The 25981-nt window shown below is 38.0% G+C and overlaps 1 protein-coding gene across 1 annotated transcript in view; it reads right to left on the bottom strand.

Moving 5' to 3' along the window:
• The window catches only part of TNKS (tankyrase), a 90894-nt gene that overhangs the window by 26810 nt on the left and 38103 nt on the right, over window positions 1-25981 (bottom strand). Inside the window, exons 6-15 of the mRNA XM_060762702.2 lie at window positions 14944-15038; window positions 13556-13622; window positions 12893-13079; window positions 10488-10609; window positions 9258-9349; window positions 9077-9155; window positions 5630-5801; window positions 3209-3288; window positions 1825-1970; window positions 491-656 (exon numbers count right to left, since the gene is read on the bottom strand). Of these exons, the coding sequence (XP_060618685.2) occupies window positions 491-656; window positions 1825-1970; window positions 3209-3288; window positions 5630-5801; window positions 9077-9155; window positions 9258-9349; window positions 10488-10609; window positions 12893-13079; window positions 13556-13622; window positions 14944-15038 (1206 nt within the window). The remainder of the gene's footprint in view (window positions 1-490; window positions 657-1824; window positions 1971-3208; window positions 3289-5629; window positions 5802-9076; window positions 9156-9257; window positions 9350-10487; window positions 10610-12892; window positions 13080-13555; window positions 13623-14943; window positions 15039-25981) is intronic.

Here is a 25981-nt window from a genome sequence, read left to right as displayed (position 1 = left end):
CAAGAGCCTAAACAGGAGTGCCCGAGTTTATCTTCACAATGTTGGAGTTATACATGAAGCAAGATGCTTATTCTGTAACTGAAGTACAGAACAGTTGGAGGTTAGTGGGATTCAGAAATTATGATTCCATCTTTCCATTGCCAAACACATTTATTTCTGACAATTTATCCTGTCTGCTGCAGCTATTATTCAACACAATAATTATGTCTGAAATTCTTTTTTCAAGTGCCTATTGCACACTGCAAATGGAAATTATTATTTCCAAAACACATCAATAAGACAAGTATATTTAATACGACTTTTCAAATAAGTGGACATATTTATTATTAACCACCAAGAGTGTTTTTAATAAAAGTGTTAGCACTACCTGAAAGAAATTCTATGAAAATTAAGGCTGCTATATGTCCCAGTTCCAGCTACATCAAAGTTAGCTGCAGAAAGACTAAATGAAATTCTAAAATATCTACATCTGTATTTAGAAACTACATACTTTTAGAAGAAGCTTGCAGATTTCGTATTTTCCCTTTGCTGCCGCCTCATGCAGTGGAGTAAACTTCCAGAGATCTGCAACATTGACTGAAGCACCATGTCTCACCAACAATTCTGCCACTTCATAATGTCCATATGAACAGGCATTATGCAGGGGTACTAAGCCACTAAATTAAATAGAGAAATGTGTCAGTGACATATAACAATATTTAAACATATAAAAACAGCAGTAATCCTTTAAGATAAATAGCAGTTATCTTTTCCAAATGGTATCATAAAGGCCCTATCTAAGAATATGTAGAAACTGTATGTATTAAATTAGTTTCAGGTCCTAATGAGTGCTGTAAAGAAAAGGTAATGATAGAAACAGATACAACAACAACAACAACAACAACAACAACATTTTTAGACTGCCCTCTCTCCCCGAAGGGACTCAGGTTGAATGCTCAGGCAAGCATTCAATGCCTCAGGTGAGTACAAACGTATCAAAATAATATACAGAAACTGATACAATTTGTATTGCAGATCTGCGATCATTATTTTTCTGTACCTGAGCAAAAAATGTGCCATATTTACCCAGTAGAGCTGTTTGAAGCGCTAAGTGAATGACTAAAGCCAAATCCAGCCTGCAGAGTAGTTTACAGGACAATAGTGAGTATTTTTTTCATTGACTATTGAAAAATCATACCCTGACATGGTAGATTTTCATGCAGAGAACATTCTAAATACATGTATGTTTGTGTGCTTCATCCCATGAGCTTTATAGGAAAGACTATAGCCTACAGATACAGATCAAAGAACTGAGTGTTAAATAGCTTTTCCAAACTAAGGTCTTTCAAATACAATTTGAAAACAGTTATGAAAGATTGTTTCACAATACACAGGAAACTACTGAGGTGCCCTGCAAAAAAAACGGTATCATCACCTTTACTCTTTTAAACATTTACAATGTGTAAGAAGAAGCTGGAAACGAGTTGTCTCAAATTTCAGGAGTCAGGTTTCATTACTATGTCACATCTTTCCCAAAAAAGATGCTGGAGCAGCAATCTTGCATCCAAATTAGCATCCCTCAATAGAGGGTAACAGTTCAGACATTTAAATTTAGTATAATATAATTATCTACTATATACTAGTATAACAAACTATTATAATAATCAATGGAAGATTGCAACAAAGGAAGAACAAGAGACATCTTCCACAAGATACTTTGTTGACTATAAGAACTGCAGCATTTTAAAGAGGACCCCTGGATTGCATGCAGAGAGCTTAGAAAACAGTTTGAGAAGAAATCCATTCTGCTCGGGAACAAAACAAGAAACTGAAAAATATAAATACCCTTTATCTTTCGCATGCACATCTGCTCCATGGTGAAGCAAGTACTCCACTACTGACACTCTGTTATAACCTGCCGCAAAGTGCAGCGGAGTTGAATGACGCCCCTCCAAATCTCGACAATTCACGTTCTGGGGACTACAGAGTTGCTGTGGGGAGAAAATGAAGACAAAAGATATCCATCATGGAATTAAAGACAGACCACTCTTGTGCTCAATACATCAGCTTCTAAGCTTGTGTGCCACAAGGAAGCCTAGAGCAGGAAGCTCTTGCCATCAACCTGAGAGAACTTGTTGTTCTAGTATTTTCAAGTCATAAACTACGGTACCATGGATGCTTGGGCAACAAGGAGGTGTACAAATACAGTAAATAAAATGCAGCAACATGGCAAAAAGAATTGAAAGAGCAGGATAAAGATGATAAGGTGCTTTTAAACTAGTCTGCTATTTTAATAGCTTGCACAAGACGGGGTTGAAAGAAATAAGAATTGATTTTATAAGAATTTATATGGTATGCCACTGTATATCCCAGGTTTCAATTTAGCTCTGCTTTTAACAAAAAGAAAAATCTCTAATGCAATTTCATATTTCTTTACATAACTTAAGATCAATTCACAAGACTTACTTTTTTTAAAAAAAAACAGCCCAAATCTATTTCTGCTTGACCCAAATGTTTATCCACTAAGCACTCATCTATATCTATTTAACATTTTATTTATTTGATTTATTTAAAACATTTATATTCTGCCCTTCTCACCCCAAAGGGGACTCAGGGAGGAACACAACATATGTACGGCAAACATTGAATGCCAGAACATAAAACGAACTATAAACATACACACACATTAAATCAGTTGTCTTCATGTTAAAATCAATTGCTTAAAACCGTCTCAAATCCTCCATGTTGAATTCGGTTGGCAGGGTAAAGTTTCGTTTTGTTGCCTTATTGCACTGTCCCAAAAGATTGGTCCCACAGCCAAGTTTTTAGCATCTTTCTGAAGGAGAGGAGGGAGGGGGCTGATCTAATCTCACCAGAGAGGGAGTTCCATAGCCTAGGCGCAATCACTGAGAAGGCCCTCTCTCTCGTTCCTGCCAGTCACGCCTGTGATGGTGGTGGGACCGAAAGGAGGGCCTCCTCAGATCTTAATCTCTGTGGTGGCTCATAGAGGGAGATGCGTTCGGACAGGTAGACTGTAATCCAACTGTAATCCTAGCTGATGCGTTTGGACAGGTAGATTGTAATCCAACTGTATTACAAAACACATCCAATGTGCAAGCATTACATCTAGCGAATACGGCTGATTTTGTTCACACCAAAACATTTCTTACACAGCCAAGAAATGTCAGTAACATATTATACGCAACAGAAAGTTTTTGTTCCGACCTACCTTCACAGTTTCTAAATCTCCAGCTTTAGAGGCTTCCAACAGTCTATAATCCACATCAGACGTGTGTACAGGGGTATTCTCTATGTGATGGAGAATAAATATATAAGCATTTTGGATTGATAGAAGCTGACTGGATTTTCTTTCTTAAAACAGAAGTGTTGCTGGTGATATAAGACTGCAATTTCAGCTATAAACCAGAAAATCCTGGTTCAAATCTCATGCTTTTTATAAAGCCAGTACCTGGCAATCTCAGTCTCATCTTCTATTGGCGGGAATGCTTACTTGATGTAAGCAAAGTAGTTTATAGTGCTACTTAAAGCTATGTTAGACAAAAATGATTTATTTTTGTAACTAAGTAGAAACTAGTATTTTTATACCCCTTTTTCTCTTTTCCTCTTTTCTGAAGTTTAAGACTAATTACAACCTCTTCCATTTTGGATGGGAACTGACTAACTAGTGTTAACTTTGATTGCTAAACATGATGGCAGAGATGTGAATCTATGTTATTTTTTTTCTAAAACCCTACTTGTGATAGAACACTGATTATTGTGAATCGTAGTTAAAGCTGATTTCAATATAATGGCTTCCTTCAGTTGAGACAGGGAGAAATTTTCTTCTAGAGGGAAGAGAAAAGATAACCTCTATATATGATACATTGATTCTAGGTTCTTATGATCAAAGGCAAACCCAACTTTAAATATTTATCAAGCATCATCAGGTTGAGGGAGGTGACAAGTCATGTGATGCCCGGCATTTCAAGTAGCTGGACAAAAAAGGGTTAATTCAGTTATTATATGATACACAGATGTTTTACTGTATTGAAGGGGGGGGAGGGAATTCAACTAATTAAGTGAGAAATAGTAGACAGTATTCCAATAACATTGAACTTTTTATGATGTCAGAAACTATAATATAATAATTTGTGATCTAACTAGGCAGGAATACATATTTTGGGTAAATTGTTTCACTTCTCTTTGGTAATTAAACAGATGCTGTGAAACAAGGGATTTCATTTGCTTTTAACTCCCTCATTTAACATGGAATCTGGAAGTATTTCCATGTTTACATGTATTCTTTGCCCATATGATGTATGTTCCTATAATCCCTATGTACGTTGAACATCAAAACAAGCATTAAAATATTAATGAAACTCATTCAAGAAGCGCTAATTTTCCATCTGCCTAATCGTAGGGCAAACGGCAACAAGATACAAGTACAAGATTCAAAAGCAAATCAATGAAGTAAATATAGGAACTGTCAGGGAGGGGGGAGAGGAACAAGTGAGCTATCAGAGGCTACAGATAAGCTTTCTTTCTTTTGCATGTCATTCTGAAAGTCAAAAAACATTTTGATTTAAGTTTGGAAATTTTCAACATTCATTGCAAATATATTCAATCCATTTTAGTAATGTTCTTCTCTATATTTTTCTCGATTGTCCATTTCCCTCACCATTATCAGTCAGCCCTAGCTATGGCTCTTCCTGCCCAATAAGATTAAACAGCAATATGGACAAAAGAGGCTCAGAATTCAGAGGGGGCTAAGAAAAATGAAACGTCAGGAAGATTCAACATTTCAGAAGGAAGGAAATCGCAATGTAAATGTTGGCAAGATAGCATTTCCTTCTAGTAATCTGTTTGACTTGATTCAGTGGGTTATTTTTAATCTTAATATGGTTGGTGAATATTAATGGCAATCCTAATAAATATTTCTCTCTTTTTATGAGGCCTATATAGCTTTCTTTGCACCATCTACCATCTGCAAGCTCTCCTGGATGGTGACAGCTAAACCAAGATTCTAACTTTTGGAGCCTCAAATAATATACCATGAGATTGCCTGTGCTCACTAGCGGTTGCCTGGGTGTAAACAACATTCTCCTCCAAAAGATATGTTGAAAGGTATGGAAGACGAAAGGGTGCTTTAGGTGTAATGTTAGGTGTAATTCTGTTATACACTTTTCGTGGTAAGTATTTTGACACTGACTTTGATATTCAGGTGGCTTACATCCTTTACTTGTTTTTATCCTAGTTTGACACTTTTAAAAATTTATTTATACTGTTCTGCTGCTTTGTTTTATGTCTGCGTGCCTGTCCGTCAAGTTGTCTGTTGATCTATGACAATCCCATTCATTTCATTGGATGTTCTTAGACATGGAATATTCAGGTTCGTTTGCCAGTTCTTTCCTCTGAAATAAAGCCTACAGGACCTGGTAATTCATTGGTAATCTCCCATCCGAGTATTAAACAGCACTGATTCTGCCAGCTCCCAAGATCATACTGTTCTATTCTTTTTAATGTTTCTGATACTCTAAGAGCATCTTGAGGCGGACAAACAAATGAATATTCAATCTAAAATGTTAATTAAAAACCATTTTCTGGAAGTCACAATTAATCATCACTTATTACCAAGCAACAGAATACCCACCATTCAGTATCTGCTGCACAGCTTCATTGCCCATCTGTGCTGCGGTAAAACCTTGTAAGGAGATTATGGAGGGGTCTGAACCATAATTCAGCAGGAGCCGGCAAGTTTGCAGGTGACCTCCCAATGCAGCCCTGTGCAGAGCTGTTTGCCCAAGTGTGTCTAGTGCATTCATCTGTGATGGGGAAGGGGGGGATGTATAAACGTACATTTAGTAAAATGGAATATTAACAAATGCTTTACATTGCAAACTGACTTCTCCAAAGCTCTTTTGGGAAGGAACCAAGAAATATTATGCAACAGAGTAATTTCATTACTTTTCCTGTTTGGTTGAAACATGAATGCCATAGGCTAAGACAGAATTAATTAATTTCCCATGCACTACTCTCATATGAAGGTAGGTGTTACTGAGTTTAAATGGGGCTACGGAAATTATTTCTTTTATAATTGAATATGGCTCACCAGTCCTGCAGAAAATTAAATCACATGCTCTCAGAAATGAAACAGAAATTCTCAACAGAATTATGGATTACATGTGTAATTATTATAGGTTGCTGTGAGTTTTCCAGACTGTATGGCCATGTTCCAGAAGCATTCTCTCTTCTGGAACATGGCCATACAGCCCAAAAAACTCACAGCAGCCCAGTGCTTCAGGCCATGACAATCTTTGACAACACCATTTATGCCTGTTGTAAGCCATCCTGAGTCCCTCTTCAGAGGTGAAAAGGATGGGATATAAATGCTCGAAATAAAAAAATATATAGGCTTTTGTAAAACATTTTTTAAGCTTGGGGCTGTTTTGGAAGGACAATTTCCAGATAAACACAGAAGAAAAGAGAAACATCTAAACTTACAAAGTAATATAATATTTTTCCTGGAGGGAACCTCTGAAATTGCACTTTTATCATGGACAGCTAATGGACGGTATAATTAAGCCTGGTAATATTTATTTATTTATTTCGTACATTTGTAGCCCATCCTTCTCACCCCTGGGGGTGGGACTCAGGGCAGCTTCACAACAAGCATTCGTTTTAGTGCTAATCACAAACATAAAATACAGTTAAAAACAATTCATTTAAAACAGATTATATTAATAAAAACACTTGTTTAAAATCATGCCAGTTTAAAATCAGTGTCTGGGTCAGTCCATTGTCCTTCATATCACATTAAATCATCCAAATTGCTGCTTCTATTGCTCAAACGCTTGGTCCCATAACCAGGTTTTAAGTTTGTTTCTAAGAGACAGGAGGGAGGGGGTCAGTCTGATGTTGCTGGGAAGGGAGTTCCACGGGGGGGGGGGGGGGGGGCACATCACTGAGAAGGCCCTGTCTCTTGCCCCCATCAGTCACGATGGTGATGGGACTGAGAGCACAGCCCCTCCAGCTGATCTTAAACTTCATGATGGTTCATAATGGGAGATATGTCTAGACAGATAATCTGGGCCGGAACAGTATAGGGCTTTAAAGGTTAAAACCAGCACATTGAATTGTGCTCGGAAGCAGGCTGGCAGCCAATTGAACTGGCGTAGCAGAGGGTTGTATGTTCTCTGTATGCTGCTCCAGTGTACAACCTGGCTGCCGAGCGTTGGACTAGTAGGAGCTTCCGAACAATCTTCAAAGGTAACCCCATGTAGAGTGCGTTTCAGTAATCTATCCAGGATGTAACAGAAGCGTGGACCACCGCGACCAAGTCTGACTTCCCAAGGTATGGGCAGCTGGCGCACAAGTTTTAATTGTGCAAAAGCTCTCCCAGCCACCGCCGAGACCTGGGGTTCCAGGCTAAGACTTGGGGGAATATTTAGCATGGATTTTTTTTGTAACAATTACATTCTACAAAGTATGATGCTCTCCTCCCCAACCCTATGTCAAAAAAAGGTTTACATTGAATCTTCTACGGCTCAGTTTCATCCACTTTTACCTATATAGGACAAATTGCTTCCCTTTTTACATTCACAATATCTCTTCGAAGCCAAATCACACCCAAGAACAAGACTAGGAAACAATGTGTCCTTGCTTCACTTTGGCATCTAAATGGACTACAGCATACCTTATATACTGCATGGTCCCATCTCTTAAACATACATTTAAAATATTATTTTTACCATTCTCATTTGCTATGGATGGTAATTTTGGCAGAAATGTGGGATATACGTTTAATTTATCTAATTTAAGCCAAAATGAATAACAAGGTTTGAACACCACAGGGAATGTTTGTACAGCATCCCATTGTTGTGAAACAAATTCTAGAAATTAAGAAAAAATACCCTCCTAGCTGCACCACTAAAGCAACTCGCTACTCTATACGAAGATGCACCAACCAAACAAATAAAGCTGCATTTGTCACAGTTGACCTGTACTGGGTTGAAAAGAGGCCCTGGGCATCCACTGCAAATGTTTTTGGCTCTTTGAATCCAGGTTTGAAGGTGAATTCTCAGTGAATCACTTTGATTATTCCCGTTGGGAAAATAGAACTTCTCTTCAGCCCTTTTTCTCTCATCCAAACAAAGTAAATGGCAATTAAATCTTCCAGGTAATGAACTGATTCATCATTTCCCTTACAGTCAATTCTGAAATACGTAAGTGATGAGAGACCTGAACTGGGAAGATATGTTCTCAGGTCTCCATTTGATAACCAACATGCAAGTAAATCTGTATTTATGTAAGCAAGACTATTTCAGGGGTTTGACCCTCAATCGATAACAGGGTGCACCTTCTTTGACCTGCCCATGTTTATCAATGTATCTGCAGAAACAACATGTTACAACAAGATACTGGCACCCTCTGCTTCACAATGGCAAAGAAATTATTGAGGGGAGAAATATTTAAGAAGTCAATTAATAATCCAGTCCTTTCTGAAACTTACATCAAGTAAGGTGACCATTGGACCAGAGATGACATAAACTCAGGATAATTCAGTGCTGATTTGATAACATAGATGTGGTAAAAACAGATATGCCACTATACTTCTTATCCTATAATAACCACCACCATCACAGTACACTGAAAATCCCCGTTGAAAAGATAACCTATCGTTTCATGTCTAGTATCAAAGCAAACTCATAAAACAAACTTTAAAAGATCTGGCAAAAATGTACAGAGGAAAGGCCAAATTGCCTCAGTAAATTCTGTAACTTTGATTTTTCTCAAAACCACTTTCAAGAAGAGATTACAAAATCAGAGGACAGATCATGGTCTACCTTTCCAGACACACAGCAGATACATACATGTCCTCGAAGGTCTAAGCAAGAAACTTCTTTCAGAACACATAGGGTGTAAAAATTATGAATGACACTTGACTGTAAGAGAACAGATAAAGGGCTAAACATCCACCTTTTCCAGTGAAGTTAACAGAACTTTTAAAAAGCTCCCTGATATAGCGAACATGCAGGACTCACACCCAAGTTTACTTCTTTTCTGCACAGAATCTTTTAAGATGCAGCCCAATATTTACCTTTGCCCCATGTTTGTGGAGAACTTCCATAACATCATTGTGAGCTCGTTCAGCAGCAACATGCAATGGAGTCATGAAGCTATATTTAAAAAGATAAAAGAATCCGATATAGGTAAATAGCTTTTAAAGCTTAGCTGGTTTATATAAATATGAAAGCGGTGACTTTAAAGAATGGACATACTCTTTATTTTTCTCATTCACATTGGCTCCTTTCCGAAGCAACAACTCAGTTACTTGTTTCCGTTTTGGGTGAAGAGAAGCCACAGCACAGTGCTGCAAGACAAGAAAAAGACAGTCTAGGAAAATGTATCTCTAAGGAAGGAAATTAATACTCAATATGTACTCGAAATATAAGCTGAAAAGAAATACTTGATTGTAAGATGCATCCTTATTTCAGTACCACCACCAAAACTGTGTAAGATATGCCTGTGATTCTAAGAGTATCCCATTTTAAGATATGTTTATATAGGTTAAAAGGAGTCTTGAGGTATGTGTAATTGTGTAATGTGAGAGTGCCCAACAATATTCCATTGGGGCCCCAGAGTACACTGAGGCAGTTAAATTAACAAATGTCAGCAATGTTTCACCATAGAGGTGTGCTAGACCCCAAATATGGCGACAACAGCAACTGTCACCCTAATTCAGATATTACAGTCCAGATTCAGACTGCAGATTTCCAGCCAGGGGTTAAAAAATTACGTACTCACTCTGCTTAGACCAGCCTTCCTCAACATGATGCCTTCTAAAATTACTGCACCGCAATACCCAAAATCCCACAATAGATGCTATCTGGGTCAGCTATAGTCTAACACATTTGTAGGGCAGCAGATAAGGAAAGCTGTCCTAAACCAATCCTGTTGTGGTTGTACTAGGATCACTAGTAATGCCAATGTAACATTTAATAACTTCAAAGGATGGCAAAGGAATTCACACACCAAAAAACAGGGTTTGGTAAAAGTGAAAGACCATGATTTTTCAAGTCTATTCTCATTTCATTTCTGTTCGGAGAAAAATATTTTTTTCTTACAACTGGGCATTTGTGGTCATCCCAAACAGATAAATTTTAAGGCTGCCAAAAAAATGGAATTGCAAAAAGACATGGCATATTTGAAGGATTGCGCTACTTATTTCAAAGGAAACAGCCAAAAAAAAAAAAATAGGTTTGAGTGGCAGAATTCTAATATCCCAGCTCTAATAGGGTGAGTAACAAAGGAAATGCTTTCAACATGCTCTTCCTTAGGTTCAGAACTAAGGAAGTCACTAGCAAGTCAAGCAACAAGTCTCACTTGCAACAGACTGAACTAAATTTGTCTTGAAGATGCCAGTCCAATTGCGAATAACTTCAGCCACAATTGCATATACAAAGTCTAAAGTACTGCCTAAAGCAAGCAATGTGACTCCATGTTCTCACCAGTGCTGTCTCATGAGACTGCGGCTGCTTGAAATTAATGACCTCCAAGGCAAGTGTCTTCTTTACTTTGGCTAAGTCAGCTTCTCTTGCTGCTTGTAGTAAGGAATGTCCTTTAAATTCATCTGCAGGAAAACAAACAGTGCTCCAAAGTGTCAGATTCCTATAAACATATATTTAGAAAAATACATCACTAATAGGAGAAATTTATTTTCCCAGTAGGCAATAGTGACTGTCCTCATATCCATGAGGCACTTGCAAAGGTAAAACAATACTTATGGGTTAGAGGTAAACAGAGATCCCTGTTTCAAGAACAAACAAATTACACAATTCATTGTTGTGCTCAATTTCCATAATAAGATGCAAAATAGACAAGTGAATTAAGCAAATATCTGAATTTAGTAACAATATAAAGAAGACCAGGAGATTCAATCCTTCCCCTTGTCTTACAGTACATAATCTGGCAGAAAATGCTGGGAGTCAGCAGTTATGTTAATGTCAATAATAATAATGTGAGATGCCATCCTGTGGTCCTGGAAGCTAAATTTAGGTTCTCAGGCAGGAGGTTGAAAGCCAGAGAGGACAAGTGGCTATTTTTCTAATGCCAGTCACTCCATAAGGAAGGCCAGTTTAAAAGGAAAGCTGTGGAGTCTCATTGTACAGAGCAGATAATGGTGTCGAGAAGAGTTGTTCAGATTTGTTAAGCACTGAAGATGATTTTGGAACAAGCTAGCTTTCTACAACAAGCTCAGTATGTTTAACCTGCAGAAGAGACGGTTGAGAGGAGACATGATCATCATGTTTAAATATTTGAAAGGCTGTCATAAGGAAGAGGGAGTAGGCTTGCTTTCTGCTGCTCTGGAGACTAGGACTTGGAGTAATGGGTACACATTCCAGGAAAGGAGATTCCACCTGAACATTAGAAAGACCTTCCTGATCATAAGAGCTGTCCAACACTGGAACTCACAGCCTCAAAGGGTGATAGACTAGAGGCTCCTTATTGGTTTTTTAAATGAGGCAGGATGGCCATCTGTCAGGGGTACTTTGAACTGTATGGCCCATGCAGTCTCTTCCAAATCTATGATTCTATGAGAGAGGATCCACTTAAATAAATACAGAATCAGGCCGCCTGTGATTAAAACCCCAAACAGAACAGCTTTTTTAAAAGGAGTGCAAAACCAAAACTGGGTGTGGAGACTCAGATTTCCACCCACACAATAATCCACAAGCCACAAAGCACCAGGGACATGGCCATCACTATCAGGTCACCAGTCTTCAAGGAAGAGAAAGGACTTATTTAGATACCACTGAGGGCTAGATGGCGTGACTACAAATGCTGCAATATGCCTGTGAGCTATTTCCCTTTCCCTGCTTTAAACTGATACATGGGAAAACACGATAGGGAATTTCATTTTGACTGAATAATCTCTCAGAGACAGGATGCAAGTAATTCAGAATGTTCAAATGGGGAAAGAACAAAAATTGTACACAAACATAAAGTAGAACTAGAGAGCTGAAAGGGCCAAAGGGATAAATGCACACACTGGAAACATTTGGAGAGGGATATCACATATAAAAGTATATCATATAAAGAACTGAAGTGCTTGGTTTTCAATGAAAGCACAAAGCAGATATTGATGAAAGGCTTGTCAAACTGAGATAACTACAGTCATCTCTGAAGGAAAAAACATGCTGATAGTGATCTCTGGATAGTAACTCTATGAGAGGACAGGAAGGTTGTATATGGGGGAGACAGTGTTGAACAAACCAGAAACATCAAAAGAAGGAGACATTACCAGAAAGCAAGAGAGAGTGTCAACAACAGGTCTTAAAAATAATTTAATACTGAGGAAATCTCTCTTATTTCTTTTGGGGAAAATGTTCAGGGAGATGTGGAGCTAGAGAATCAAATCAGGAAGACAGCTAAAGGGAGAACACTGCAGCAATACATGACTATAAAGACAAAATTCAGAGGAAAGCATTTTGAAAATTAGAGAAACACCAACAAGTTGTAGGCCAAAACACTTAGGGACCCACAGGTTGAGAACCACTGATCTAAGGGGTAAATAAAATTATAGGCTAGTTAGCTTAATGATTTTTCAGTATATTATCCCAAGCTGTTTTAAAAATAAAGTCATATTGTCACAGAAGTACAAGTATTGCTGAAGATTAATCAAGATGACTGCTCAAAATTAAATAATTTCTCACTAAATCTTTAGACTTACTTTTGTCAACAAGCAAGAGAATGTGATAAAACAGTGTTTACCAGGCCACGATAAGCATGGTCTTTCCTTTACAAACAAACAAAAGTTGTGATTCTCCATACACATTCTACAGCGTTTGCAGAAACTAGAGCAAAGCCCTGCCTATATATGAACGACAACATTCTCCACACTAGTGATACCTACAAGTAAGTCTTTCCTTCAGCTCAGGCGTTGGAGCCATGTCTACAGCACTCTTGCCGTGACAGTTGACTAATGTTGGATCTGCACCATGGCTGAGTAACAAAGAGCAAACTTCCACACGATTCTTAGAGGCAGCTTCATGTAACGGGGTAAACTGCCAAAGATCCATTGCATTTACACAGGCTCCATGCTAAGGAAGGAAAGAAAATAAGATTAGTCAAAAACCTGATACAAATAATTTTTAACACCATATTTTATATTTGGTGTTAAAGAGAGTACGTTTTATCATCAAAAATGACACCTTGGATTAGATTGAATTGATATTAATATATGTTCAAGTAATTTTATCAGTATTTGATAAGAAGAATATGTCAGCCTTGCTACAAATGTGAACTGGAAGGGGAAATTTATCTCAGAAAATGAGGTTTACATGTTATGGGATTTTAAAAAAGCATACAATTTCAGAATCAGGGAAAATGCATGGAGCATATGTAACTTCTAATGATTCAATGGATCTATTCCAGTTGAAATTACCAAATGAATTTATGCCATTATATGCTGTGGTTACCTGTACACCACACAAACAATAAATAAATAAAATCATTACATGTTAATTATTATAGATACGCATTTCATATTACATTAATAAACCTTACATTAACATACCTTTAACAGGAGTTCTGTTACTTCATAGTGCCCGTAGGAGCATGCATTGTGGAGAGGCACAAGTCCACTACAATAAATAATATATTAAATTACATTACCACAAACATTAAGAATTTAGAACCACACCAATCATAACATACAGATATTTAAACATTTAACAATCCATAAACAGTAGTTGTTTAAAAATGTAAGCTCTTAGCTTTTAACTGATTCAGATTTATTCAAAATCTATATGTATAATAATAATCACAGATAACTGATGTATGTAGGCTGGGATTTGATGAAAATATCAATGAAGGACACCACCACTGGAGGCTGGAATCTATCAGTACCTTCGGGTTTTGCAATTTTCTTAGATTTCAGAAATGTTATGCCAGATACCATTTAGAAATGCTGTTTGGTAGGTACAGACCTATCATTAAGCAGAGAGAGCAGGTGCTGGATATCAGCATGGCAGGGGACAGATAGCACAGTGACTAAGCTGCAGCATGATGCTGAAAGGCAGGTCTATATGTGTCATACACCTGCCCAGTGACCTCAGGGCATCTAGGTGGTGTAGAGGGCATACGCTTGCCTCAAGCAGCAAAGTGGTTGGCCTGGTTTCACTATGTAAATTTGGACTACAAAAAACCCTATGCTGGCATGCAGATTAGGGGCCATTCCACACAGTCATATAACCCAGAATATCAAGGCAGAAGATCCCACAATATCTGCTTTGAACTCAATTATCTGAGTCCACACTGCCATATCTTCCCATTCAAAACATAAAATGTAGGATTTTATTCAGCTGTGTGTAAGGGCCCTAAGTTGCATGACTCTCTTAACAATATTTACGGTTGTAAACCAGGTGTTTCTACATTGTATGGGAATCACTGATTCCTTAAAATTCTAACAGAAAATTATCAAGGAAAAGAATTGTAGTGAATGGCATATGCTTCTGAAAAGATATTGCTTCACTACTAATAATCTTAACTCCTAATGTTTAGATTCAGATATCCTCTAGACCAGAACGTTCCAAACATTTAATGTTGGTGACACAAATTTTAGACTTGCATCATTTCATGACAAAGTAATTCAGTTTTACTAGCAAACTGGAGGTAAACCAACCCCTTACAAGAGATACAGAAATACACATAAATTGCAATAACAAAATAAAAAAAACCCTAAGATATATAATATAACACATTAAGAAACAGTTAGCAAAACTAAAACAGACTTAAAATTTACAGCATTTAAGCCAAGTGAATTTTTAAAAAGTATTTATCTTTAACAAAAAATTTTTTAGAAAGCAACAGTAAAGTGCCACTATTAAAAAGATCAATTTTCCTGTAGTTATCCAGCACACCACACCTACTAAAGCCAGGAACTTATTAAAGAACATCACATACCCCTTGTCCTTGGCATGGACATCAGCACCATGCTGAAGCAACAACTGAACTATCCGAACTCTGTTATATCCCGCAGCCAAATGTAATGGAGTAGACTGAAACAAAAGAAAGAAACAAAGGAAATTAAAACTTTTCCCAAAATTGAATCCAACCTTTGCCATTCATAGATATTATAAACACAAATACTACTGTAGGATCAAGGACAAAACCCCTTTTATGTTTTATATAGATTCATTTTATATGAAGAGTGTGGAAGGTGTGACTTGTAAGCTGTGTGGCCCCACCTGGACAATTAAAAATCAAGAAATGATATACATACCCCCTAATATTTTTTTTACTCCAAAATGCCCTTCATCAGCCCCTAAACTTTGTAAGAATCCTGCTAGATCAGACAAATTACTTCCTTGTTCTGCATTCTGTATAAATAGTGGATAGTTTCCTATAATAAACACACTTTACATCGTGTCTTCACAGGGTTTTTTTAAAAAAACTATACTCATCCTGAAGCCGGCATTGACAGTCTTCATGAAGCAGGACAATTTCTGGTAAAAATCCATACCTTTTAGCCCTTAACCCAACCGTGTTTCCCAGTAAGCATAGTTGGATGATATCCCAGATTTGGCAGGAAACTCACCACTGAGAATGTCCTTGGACAGTGCATAGCTGGATAAGTTTGGTCCAATTCATTGTCCACATGCACACTGCCACCATCACTCTTCTCCTACAATGACCAATGCAGGGAAGGGAATAAATTGACCTCATGCCCCTGCCATTGCTCCTTGACAGCCATGGATTTAGTTCCCTATGAGAACCTGGCCATTGCAATTGTATCTGTTGAGGTTGTAACGGGGTGTCAATGCAATTAGCAAGAAGGGCACTGCTGTACATGTGCCCCATTATGACCTCAGCAGAAACAACTGCAATAGCCATGCTCTTATAGGGCTCCTTGGTCTGCAAATAGCAATGACAGTGACATGAGGACAAAAGGACAGGTCAATGGAGTTAATGTATTCTTGGCACAGGTGGAACATGTAGGCACCTATACAGCATACAGATAATTCATCTCAGTACATGTGGCCACCATCAGTATCAATATGGAGCTTATCTGGAGCATAATGCTCTAGACTGGCCTGGATTATGCTGCCAGAGTAGCTACAACCTTTGAAACACTGTTTTTTTCTCTCTCTTTGCTTTATGGTTTCTACAATTCACAGATATGGCTCTTGCACCAGTGTAAACATTCCAGAACTAAGTAACTTTTGGCAGGAATCTCAACAACAGATGCTGATCAGAAATTACTAGGAATGTCTCACCATATCTCTTACAATTTCAGTCTGCCCAGTAAGAGGGGCAATCTCTCTTTTCAGACATTTATGTCCAAAGTGCTGAGTTATTTCACCAACTCAATTCTTTAACAAAATATTGACAAGGGAATGTTGTGTTTAGGAATGATATAACTAAGGTAATCCAATGGATGATAGAGCTTTAAAATGATTCAGCATGAACCGGGAGGACTGTTTCCAAAAGGGGAAGACATTTGGTTCTATGGCAGATATGATTTAGGCATGCCCTCAAGATCCAGCTTATCCCCTTCGTTATTCACTACTAGTAATATCTACTATTGGGTGACACCACTAGATGAGCATCACTAAGATATGCAGTCTAGAGGCCAGTGCCTTTTCCTTTTTCAATCTGATTCAGTTGAGGTAGTGGGAGCACTTAGTCTGTGCCTGAGCACAGTAATAAGACTGGATGAGGGCCAGTGAAATGTAGTCAACATAAACAAAATGGGAAGTACTCTCAGTGGCATGTCTACCCGTTGGTATGTGGTTTTTTGGAAGATGCTACAACAATCAAGCATGGACCTTGACAGTTTTGCAGAGTCTTGCAGGAGGCATTCATCTCCTTGGCATGGTTCAACTTTTACTTGCTATTTGGACAGACAGCTCAGCTTCAGTGATCAATGCCATTTTAATTTCCTATTTAGATAACTGCAATGTGTTGTACATGGCATTCATTTTAAGGCAGGCCCCAAGTTTAATACAAAATACAACTGCAAAGGTATTTGACTGGAACCACACATTCTGAATATCTTACACAAATTCTGTACCATCTTCATCGATTCCTGGTTAGTTTCTGGATTCAATTAAGAATGCTATCCCTAATTGAGAAGCCATTCCGTGACTCTACTGTGCTCAAAATAACTGAAGAACCACTTCTTCCTATATGCTGCCAGCAATGTCAAATGGTTGCTAGAGGTCCTGATCTTAGTGTTTCACTCCTGGAGAGCACTGGTAAAGCTTGTTCTGGAAAACCAGTCAACAATCCTGGGTCATGCCCTTGTGATTTCAAACAAGGCATTCACTGGACTCAGCTTATGAAGACAACTGCTTATCAGGAGCATGGAGACGGAATCTTAAATTAAGAAAATATTGCTTGTCAATGCTGAAATCTTATTTATATGACTGAATGTAATTGTATACCATCTTCATTATGCGGAGAAAATCACCACAAAGCTGCATACATGCTACAGGGAAATATCTCTGCATTCCTGGTTAGGAAATTTGGATAACCAGTGGCTAGCCATTTTAACTCAAAATACCACAACTTCTGATTTGTCTTATGTTTGGAACTGAGGTGCCATCCCTTTCAAGTGGCCATAAAGGAGAGCTTCTGACCCCCAGATTGAAGGCCTTAGTACATAGTACATCACACCATCAGCCACTTAAGAATTTGGAAATAGAGTGTTCTGAACTGCTCCCTTGGAGACAGATTACTTTTGTTTATATCAACTGATGCTGGGTGAAGCGGGAATGTTTTACTAAGCTATTACGTTTTATTATGTTCTATTTGTTAATAAAACCTACATATGTCGTATAGCTCTGTGATGCTGATGTCAGTTTGATTTTAGTTTCACTGTTTTGTTTTGTTTTACTGTACAGTACTGCTTTTGTATTTTTGTTTACTTGTGGGTTTTTACTTATTGCTTTTATTGTATGCTGTCTTGACAGCTGTTGGCTACAGGTTGAATGATTTTTTTGGAATAACAACATTGTGTCTTTCTGGGTAGCACTGTTTTAACAATAATCCCAAATCCTTCTTGGAGAGACAGTTACAAAAATGATGTGGGGGAAAGTTGGTCTTTCCTGGCTTCTCTTGTCCTGTGAAGATTTGCTCTGTTATTTATCACCTATGTAGCATTTTAATGATTTATATAGCATTTTAATAATGAATTTTATATTGTATTTAATAATCTGGTTTTCGTGTATTTATTTGTTTGCCTATATGTAAAAGACCTATGGTCTAAGCGTCAAATAAAACTTGAACTTGAACTATTACCTACAGGAAATAATTGGGAAATATCTGACTATATCAACATCAGTGCCTTCAGTATAAAGATCACAACCATGTTTATCTTTCCATTCCAACAAAACTGTTGGTCATCTAATTGCATAGCTTAGGACTGGAAACAGACTGAATGATGAAAAATAACTTCACCCAGACATGGCAAAAGTACCTAAAATGGGCAGGCAATTGGGAGTAAAGATATTTCCAGCAGGGTTTCAGTCCCCTTGAAAAATAATAGACACAATTTGGTGATACTGTTGGATTCTGAGCTAGAATAATAATGCCCAGGTTTAGGAAGTTGTCAGGATTGTGCCACTTCTAGAGGTGTTAGATCTCGACATAGTGAAGCATGATTTGGCTACATCTCACAGCATTACCGTTACAACATTCTCCTTAGGAAACGTTGTGAACACTTCACAATTAAGAATGCTGTAATCAGGACGTCAACTGGAGCTGGCTGTAGAAAGAACATGACTCCTAGGTTAAAGCAGCAACAATAGCCTATTCTGAACATATTTTAGAGTATTGCTAAAGAAAATCTCAGTGGCTAGGACAGACTATTTCAGTCCTGAGGACTGCCTTCTCCCATTTGAGCCCACTGAAGTGCTGAGATTCCCCCAGAGACATTTCTTCCTGCACAGTCAACACCTAGAATGCATTTGAAAAACACTTAGGAGAACATATCAGCAGCGACTACCAGACTTTTGAAATTCCTACTGAGGGAAGCTTGTTTAACTCCCCTATGACAATCTCTCTCCAACAGGGCAAAAAGCTTTCTATTTAAAAAGACATTTGGCATGCTGGGATTAGTTTCTCTCTGCTGCTTTGCATTTAAATTTCTGTTTTTTAATTTAATTATGTTTTAACTACATTTAAAAACCTGATCTAATTTGATTTTATTGCAATACTGCTTATTTAACAGATTATTTCTTATAGGATGAATGCTACTTTTAGAATGTTGAAACAGGCAAGAAGGTTATTTGCTATTTGTCAACTAATCTGTATCTGTGTAGAAGTCTCTTTAATCAATTTCCAGTCACATTGATTTCTAATTCTTTAATTATAGTAAAGTCCAAACAGGCAGAGCTGGGACCTTGATGCTTAGGATGAAGGCTCCTATTCTGCCGTTTTGGGGAGGGATTCCTTAAGTTTGGGCTTGCCACCCAGCCCCCTGCCACACTTCTCATAGGCAGGGCATTGCTGGAAGTCAGGTCATTCTTTCCACCCTAAATGGGAGAGAGAGCCCAATTTCCAAGTGATAGACAAAGCTCCAGACAAACAAAAATAATATGTATACTGCCAGAAGTGTAAAAACAATAAAATCACCAACAAGGGTAGGAAGCATTCCCTCTCAACAACTGCAAAAAAGGAACTTCATGATATATATATGTACTCAGAGTGGCTTCACAACAAGAAGCAATTCAATGCCATCACACAGATTTATAAATAATAATTACAATTAAAACAATTTGTTAAAACATCAATTGTTAACACATTCATTTAAAATCATGCAAGTTCAAAATCATAGCCAATGTTTTTCTGCAGTGTGGGGAAGTAATTTTTACATTGGGACAAGCAATCACCATACCCATCAGAAAGGCAATACACCACTATACATCTTACCACCTACTGTAGAGTACATCTATGAAAATGCATTTGCAGACATGAAATTGTCAATTTTATAACATCTAATAAAATCCAAAAGGTTGGCCTTCAAATTTTCTCCAAGGAAGCCGTCATACAAGTGGCAGCCCTCTGTGTGGAACGCGTCTGAATTCCTCCAGGAACCAGTATGGAACTGTAAGCCATACTGTAAGTATGGAATATGTACGCCAATTCAACACGAAGTCTCACCCATCAAAGATACAGAATGGGAGATGCCTGGTTGGGCAGCAATATGTGTGAAAAAGATCTTGGAATCTTTGTGGACAACAAGTTAAACATGAGCTAACAATGTCATGTGGCAGCTAAAAAAGCCAATGGGATTTTGGCTTGCATAAATAGGATTATAGCATCTAGATCTAGGGAAGCCATGCTACCCCTCTATTCTGCCTTGGTCAGACCTCACCTGGAACACTGTGTCCAATTCTGGGCACCCCAATTGAAGGGAGATGGCAACACGCTGGAATGTGTCCGGAGGTGGGCGACTGAAATGATTAAGGGTCTGGAAAACAAGCCTTATGAGGAGCAGCTTAAAGAACTGGGCATGTTTAGCCTGCAGAAGAAAAGGCTGAGAGGAGACACTTCCCTTCTTTCTGTCTAACAGGCAAAGCAGTGAATTGGAGACCCAACATTACCATTTTAAAACATAAAATTTAAGAGATGCACATTAGAACCTACCAGTCTGATCAATCTTGTGTCTGTAGCATTTTTAAATAAATACTCTCAGTGCAATGGTGCTTAGAATCCAATTAGTGCACAAACATAGAAAGTTGCAAAATTTGCTTTTCATAAATGGCAATCCCCGATTATCCACTGTGAGAGTAGACCGTAAAGCAGCTGCCACATCCCACTGCCACTGTCCTTGCCCTCCTCCCATTGCCACTGTCAACTTGCATAACCTGTTGCTCTCCCTCCTCCTGACTCTACATCCTGCTTCCTCTGTCTGTCCCAGAGACTTATACATCACCCATTCTCCTTCTTTGTGTCTACCCATCTTATCTCCCTACTCACTTGAGTAAGTGCATGAAGGAATGCACATGCACAACCTTCTTCCATGTGCTCCCTCCACCCACACACCAGCTGAATGTGCCAGGGAACATATAGATTGATCCATTCTCCTGCTCCCTCTTCCCATCCTCCCCATACAAGTGACTGAGAGAATGCATGTGCAGCTAGGCCCAGCCAGTTTGATTTTTCCCCAGCAACTAAAGATTTGATTGCTAATTAAGCCTGACTTAACTGAATACTGCTCAAAATGGATACCAGTTTTATCCAAGTCCCTATTAAAAATGGTGTAGGGCAGCAGCAAATAATCTATGATTACAAGTAGTCCCTGGGTTACAAACAAGATAGGTTCTGTAGGTTTGTTCTTAAGATGAATTTCTATGTGTGTTGGAACAGGTACATTTTTAAGTGTAACTCCAGCTAAACATACTTTTTTTCTAGTTCTGGTAACCCTTCCATATGCTATCTAGTTATCACTCCTTCAAAATTTCTTTTGTTGCCTGTGTCACTGTTCAGAAGATATCAGTTTCTGTCGCTGTGAGAATTGGATTTTGAAAAATTTGGCTTGTTGTGGAAACAAGGATTGGTGATAAAGCTTCAGTGGAGACACCCTTTTTAAATGATAATTTCCAGAAGTGAATTTTCTTTCTTAGAGATAAATTTACTCTCACTTCCTGTTGTCTCACCATCGCTCTTAACTATGAGTCATATGTCAGTCAGATGTCTGTAACTCAGGGACTTCCTGTAATCAAATCTGAGAAGGTTAAAGCCCCAAATATGGATTGACAACTGCAGTTATATCAAATCATTCTTCTCTTATCTTGAACTAGGTAATGCAGACAATTAATGAGAGAAGCTAAAGGTACTACAATGATTCTTCAGGTATATCTCAGAAGGGAAAAAATAATTAAAGTGATGACCTAAGATGTATCAGGTTCACCTCTCTTGATGCATGTTATTTCAAAAATAGTGCTCTTTCTGAAGTAGTTATTTTTCATTAAATGTAAGTATATGCTATTCTCTTTACACAATCATAAATGCTACAATACAACAATTTCCACATAAAACTCCAAACACATTTCTTGACTTTTCAAACTTATGATGACCTCAAGGTGGGCTTTCATCATTGAGCAGGGATTTGAACCATGGTTTCTCAGAGTACCAATGAAACAGTCAAACTACTAAACAACATTAAATGAAATGTCTTCAATCAAGTAATGTTCTTTAGAACATTGGAAAATGTTCTGGGAAACTAATAGCGCCTCTCATGAGCAATACCAGCTTCTATCCTCTTCTACAATTCAAGATACTTATTTTTTGCTCGACTAGTACCTTCTGAGAAAACCTTTTGCCTATTCAGCAAGTATTGTGCTTCTGGCACTAAGACTAAAATAACTTTCTATTGCCTGTGTTTAAAAGCTAAAGGCAAGTACAAAATTACATTGGATATTTCAATGTAGTTTGTTCCAAGTTGCTTACCAATCATAGAATTGTCATTGCCAAGCAAGACCACAAAATGTAATCTGGAGGATCCTTTAAATAGAAGCTACAATTTTTAGTGGTTTTTGTCTCTCCAAAGCATTTAAGCATATTCTGTAAGGCTCTAATCTTTTAGTGTTTTGCTTGTGGAAAGGAACCTCTGCTAACTGTATTTCCTATTGAGGTGGTTCTCTTCTCTCAATAGGGTATGTAGCAGATATACAACGAACTGACAAAACCATATCATCTCACATTCAAAACACGAATGACTAGGTTCAAGCTCTAACTCAGCTACTGATTATTTTGTTTTATTTCATTTATACCCCAGCTTTATCTAAGGAAGGGGTGGCTGATTGGGACTTTCAGCTAAATTAAATTCCTTTGTAAGAACTATAAAAATGAAATACAGGTTGAGCATTCCTTATCAAAAATGCTCAGGACCAGAAGTATTTTGGATTTTTTTGTTTGTTTTTGGAATGCCTGTTTTTGTGCATACATACATAATTATATATTTTGGAGATGGGACCCAAGTCTAGGCATAAATTTCATAAATGTTTCATATACACCTTATACACATAGATGAAAGATAATTTTATGAAATACTTTTAATTATTTTGTGCAAGAAACAAAAGATTGTGTCCACTGAACCATCTGAAAGCAAAGGTATAACTATCTCAGCAACCTGTGTGAACAAGTTTGGGTTTCGGAGTATTCTGGATTTCAGAATTCTAGATAAGGGCTACTCAATCTGTATTTTCTCCCCCTCTCTTAGTTATCCTGTTTAAGAACAAAGGTGGAAAACTGAGAGGTGGACATAGCAAAAACCCCAGATACGTGAAAAATGTTTCTTGGGCAATTTCAACCCCTTCAGTTCTCAAGACAGGTCAAAACCACTGCAGTATGCTGTGGTTTCCCTCTCTAAAATATACTTTAAAATCCTGTCAGATTCCATTTGTGGAACAAAAAAATTGAAGTGAAACAAAAAGAGCAATATCACCTCCCTCCAGTTTTGATTTGAGTCTATTTAATAAATAATAATAATAATAATAATAATAAAACTTTATTTATATACCGCCCTATTTCCCCTAATACAAAAACATACAATATAAAACAAAAACATAGGCATAAACTGTTAACACAACATATATTAAAATCAATTTAAAATCTGTTCTGTTCTCTTCTTCATGCAAGGTAAGCTGCCAGGGGCAAAGATTTCAATAAGGGGCCTGGAGTATCTGGAACGGGCTGGGCCAAAGCAAGGAGAAGGGAAAAATGGAGCTGGTTGAATGCTACAGCACAAGGAGAATGTACTACAAGGTTTTCAAAGTATGTGACAGCAACATACCTTATACATTTGGAGAAGAAAACTGCTGCATTTTGCAATTGCAACAGGTTTGAGCCCATTTATAGGTCGTAAAAAACATTTTTACATTTTTAAAACTTCTAAAAATTTTAACAGGCTCCTGGGACCCAAATTCAGTGGCTGCATATTGGTTAAGGGCTACACAGACTTGTCTCATTCTTGCTGAATAACTATTCTGCCTGTTTCTGGAAAGGTCCTAAACTTTTCTCTCTAAATCAGGTGTCATAGTTAATATCTAGTAGTCATGTGCATTCGGGCCAAAAGGCATACTGTTTTCAGGTCCGTTTTGGTCTGACCCCTTATTTCGTTTACCAGAAGGTTACCCAAAAAGGAAAGGGTGTTTCCTGCTTATTTCGGCAGAGATTCGACCCATTGGCTACAATGGAAAACTTTAAAGGCTCAATCCTCAGCCATTTTAAGGCCTATCTACATAAAACCTACCTCACTTGTAGACTAAAATAACTTTCTATTGCCTGTGTATTGCCATTTACAACTGCAGGCCTGCCAAGTTTCAAAGCAATTCACCAATCTACTGATTTTTAAGAATTATTTTAAGTTTTAAACACAACATTTTTTAAAATAAGACAAATTGCAAGAGAGGCTGAGGAATGGTAGTCACCGACTATGTCCATTCTCAGGTCAATCAGATCATGGACACCAGCCGGTTTTTTATTGGCTAAGAGACACACAGAGAGAAAAACTTCAACTCCCATCATGCTCCGAGAGGAACTTTCAATGGCCACCCTATGCTTGTGCCACTGGGAACGCACGTTCCCAGGGCCCTCTCTGGAGAAGGCAATTTTCCAAGAAAATAATGGAGGAAAATAATTCTTCTGCCAGGGAGAGAAAAAGATGCCGCAGATCCCCCTGCCTCTTTCTGAACATTTCATCTCTTTGAATCCGTTTTGCTGGTCTTTTCATCCCTCTCTTCTCTGTTTTTGGAAATTAAACAAAAACAGCCCTCCGAAAACTACAAATCTTTTCTTTAACAGTGATTTGGGCCCAACTCTAATAACTAGCTCGAACCTACTGAGTTTTCTTGCACATACATTTCTATTTAAAAACTGCTTGAGTCAAAACCTGTCTACAAGTATCAACATTACGCTTGCCTCTCTTAGGAAGAGAAAATCAGAGCAAGAAAGTGTGTTGCAAGTACTATAACAAGTTCTTCTCATCTTTTATATTCTAAGATAAATACAGTATCTGAATGGGTACTGATGGCTGAAAAGGTCCTGAAGCCATTGTTGAAGAGGAACAGACAACAAGGCTTCATACTGACAGCTTAAAAAGTAGAATTCTGAATCTTTGAATAAAATATGGACCTTATCAGAAAGGCCCATATTTTTGTTACATTCTCTATTCATCCAGGTTTTGTTCCATTCTCTATTCATCCACATTAGGTAATGTCTGAAACTATCCTAAGCATAGATGTGCTTTCATACAACCACAAGTTGTATGAAAAAATGTTGTTTAAATGCATGACTACAGGCAGTCCTTGGTTATGAACAAGACAGACTCTGTAGATTTGGTCTTGTTGAATTTGCATCTATGAGTATGTCAAACAGGTACATATGAAGTGTAACATCCATTCCCCCCCCCCCCCCCATTTTGGATACTACACGGAAAGGTTACCACCCCTGTAATGTTTGTTTTGCTATCCGTGCCACTGCTCAGAAAATTTCGCTTCACTTTCTGTCCTTGTAACAACTGATTTTGAAAATGCTGGGTTGTCGTGGAAACAGGGATTGGTGATATAGCTTCAATGGAGACACCTTTTCCCCATGATAACTCTTTTCAGGAGTGAACTTGGCTGTCACTTCCTGTTGCCTCACCCCCATTTGTAACTAGGAATAGTATGCAAGGTGGATATTTGTAATGTGGGGACTACCTATATATTTATGTAATACTAGCTGCTCTCTGCCATGCATTGCTGTGGCCCAATCTGGTGATCTGGAAAGTCCCAATTCTGTCGTTAGTGGGGTTCAGCATTCTCTTTGATTGTAGGTGAACTATAAATCCCAGTAACTACAACTCCCAAATGTCGAGGTCTATTTCCCCCAAACTTCATCTGTGTTCATATTTGGACATATGGAGTATTCGTGCCAGGTTTGGGCCGAGATCCATCATTGTTTGAGTCCACAGTGCTCTATGGATGTAGGTGAACTACAACTCCCAAACTCA

The sequence above is a fragment of the Anolis sagrei genome, chromosome 2 (genome assembly GCF_037176765.1).
Source record: "Anolis sagrei isolate rAnoSag1 chromosome 2, rAnoSag1.mat, whole genome shotgun sequence".
Taxonomy (NCBI): Eukaryota; Metazoa; Chordata; class Lepidosauria; order Squamata; family Dactyloidae; genus Anolis; species Anolis sagrei.
The sequence above is the reverse complement of the archived record's forward strand: the minus strand, read 5'-3'. Positions and strand labels throughout refer to the sequence as shown.